This window comes from Poecilia reticulata, linkage group LG15 (genome assembly GCF_000633615.1).
Source record: "Poecilia reticulata strain Guanapo linkage group LG15, Guppy_female_1.0+MT, whole genome shotgun sequence".
In the NCBI taxonomy this organism is placed as follows: Eukaryota; Metazoa; Chordata; class Actinopteri; order Cyprinodontiformes; family Poeciliidae; genus Poecilia; species Poecilia reticulata.
The window spans coordinates 30,357,757-30,359,063 of record NC_024345.1 but is presented as its reverse complement, the minus strand read 5'-3'; the positions used below and the strand labels follow the sequence as shown (position 1 = coordinate 30,359,063).

At 60.7% G+C, this 1,307-nt stretch overlaps 1 protein-coding gene across 1 annotated transcript in view; it reads left to right on the top strand.

The window, feature by feature from the left end:
• ppp2r5d (protein phosphatase 2, regulatory subunit B', delta) overlaps positions 1 to 1,307 on the top strand; it is a 13,757-nt gene that overhangs the window by 5,009 nt on the left and 7,441 nt on the right. Inside the window, 5 exon segments of the mRNA XM_008430509.2 lie at positions 234 to 308; positions 374 to 545; positions 615 to 814; positions 923 to 1,033; positions 1,113 to 1,306. Coding sequence (XP_008428731.1) covers positions 234 to 308; positions 374 to 545; positions 615 to 814; positions 923 to 1,033; positions 1,113 to 1,306 — 752 coding nt within the window.

The following is a 1,307-nucleotide window of genomic DNA, read 5'->3' as shown; positions in this document are numbered from 1 at the left end:
CCGCCCCCCCCTCGGCCCCCTCTGGCTCCATGAGGTTCGGACGGTTCTTATCCAGAACCGGGTCAGAACTCTGCTCCCTGAACTTCCTCCACTTTATTCTGAAAAGTTCTCCCCAGGAAGTTAAGATCCGATTTCTAACCATGTTCTTCATCATTTGGGCCCGTGTTGGTTCTGATCCGTTTAACAGAGTAACGCCGTGGTTCTGGTTCTGGTTCTGGTTTGTTGTTTTTCAGGAATCCAGCAAATCTTCCAAAAGCTCCAAGAACAGCAGCGGCGTGAAGGACGGCGGGCCGGAGAACCCGGAGGAGGTGGGTCATCCCGGCCGCCGCGGCCCGACCGGAACCAGAACCTCTGACCCGCCCGTGTGTTTCAGGTGCAGCAGAGCGGCAACAAGCGCGCCGGCTGCAGCACGCCGCCGCCAACGCAGCTCAACAAGATCAAATACTCCGGCGGCCCGACGCTGCTGAAGAAGGAGCGGCGCCAGAGCTCGACCCGGTTCAGCCTCACCAAGAACCGAGAGCTGCAGAAGCTGCCCGCCCTGAAAGGTGACCGGACCGGACYGGACCGGACCAGAACACGGCCCCATTCAGACCCCAATCTGTCCCTGTCCCCAGATGCCCCGCCCCCGGAGCGAGAGGACCTGTTGGTGCAGAAGCTGCGGCAGTGCTGCGTCCTGTTCGACTTCATCAGCGACCCGCTCAGCGACCTCAAGTACAAGGAGGTCAAGAGGGCGGGGCTTAACGAGATGGTGGAGTACGTCACGCACAACAGCGACGTGCTGACCGAGAGCGTCTACCCCGAGGCCGTCGTCATGGTGAGTCCCAGAGGTGAACACGTCTGTAGGAAGCTCCGCCCCCTCGGCCCCGGGGTTCATGTAGCTACAAGAACCGTCACTATGGCAACGGCTGTCTGTGACCTGCAGTTTTCCATAAACGTGTTCCGGACTCTTCCTCCGTCCTCCAACCCGACCGGCGCCGAGTTCGACCCGGAGGAAGACGAGCCGACGCTGGAGGCGGCCTGGCCTCACCTGCAGGTACGAGTCCAACTCCTGGACGTCCAGGTGAGCAGAACCAGAACCAGAACCAGAACTGACCCAACCTGTGAATCCACAGCTGGTGTACGAATTCTTCCTCCGCTTCCTGGAGTCTCCGGATTTCCAGCCCAACGTCGCCAAGAAGTACATCGACCAGAAGTTCGTCCTGTCGGTAAGACACCACCTGGCCAGGTGAGCTCCAGGTGAGCTCCAGGTGAGCTCCAGGTGGGGCTCCAGGTGGGCTCCAGGTGGGCTCCAGGTGAGCTCCAGGTGG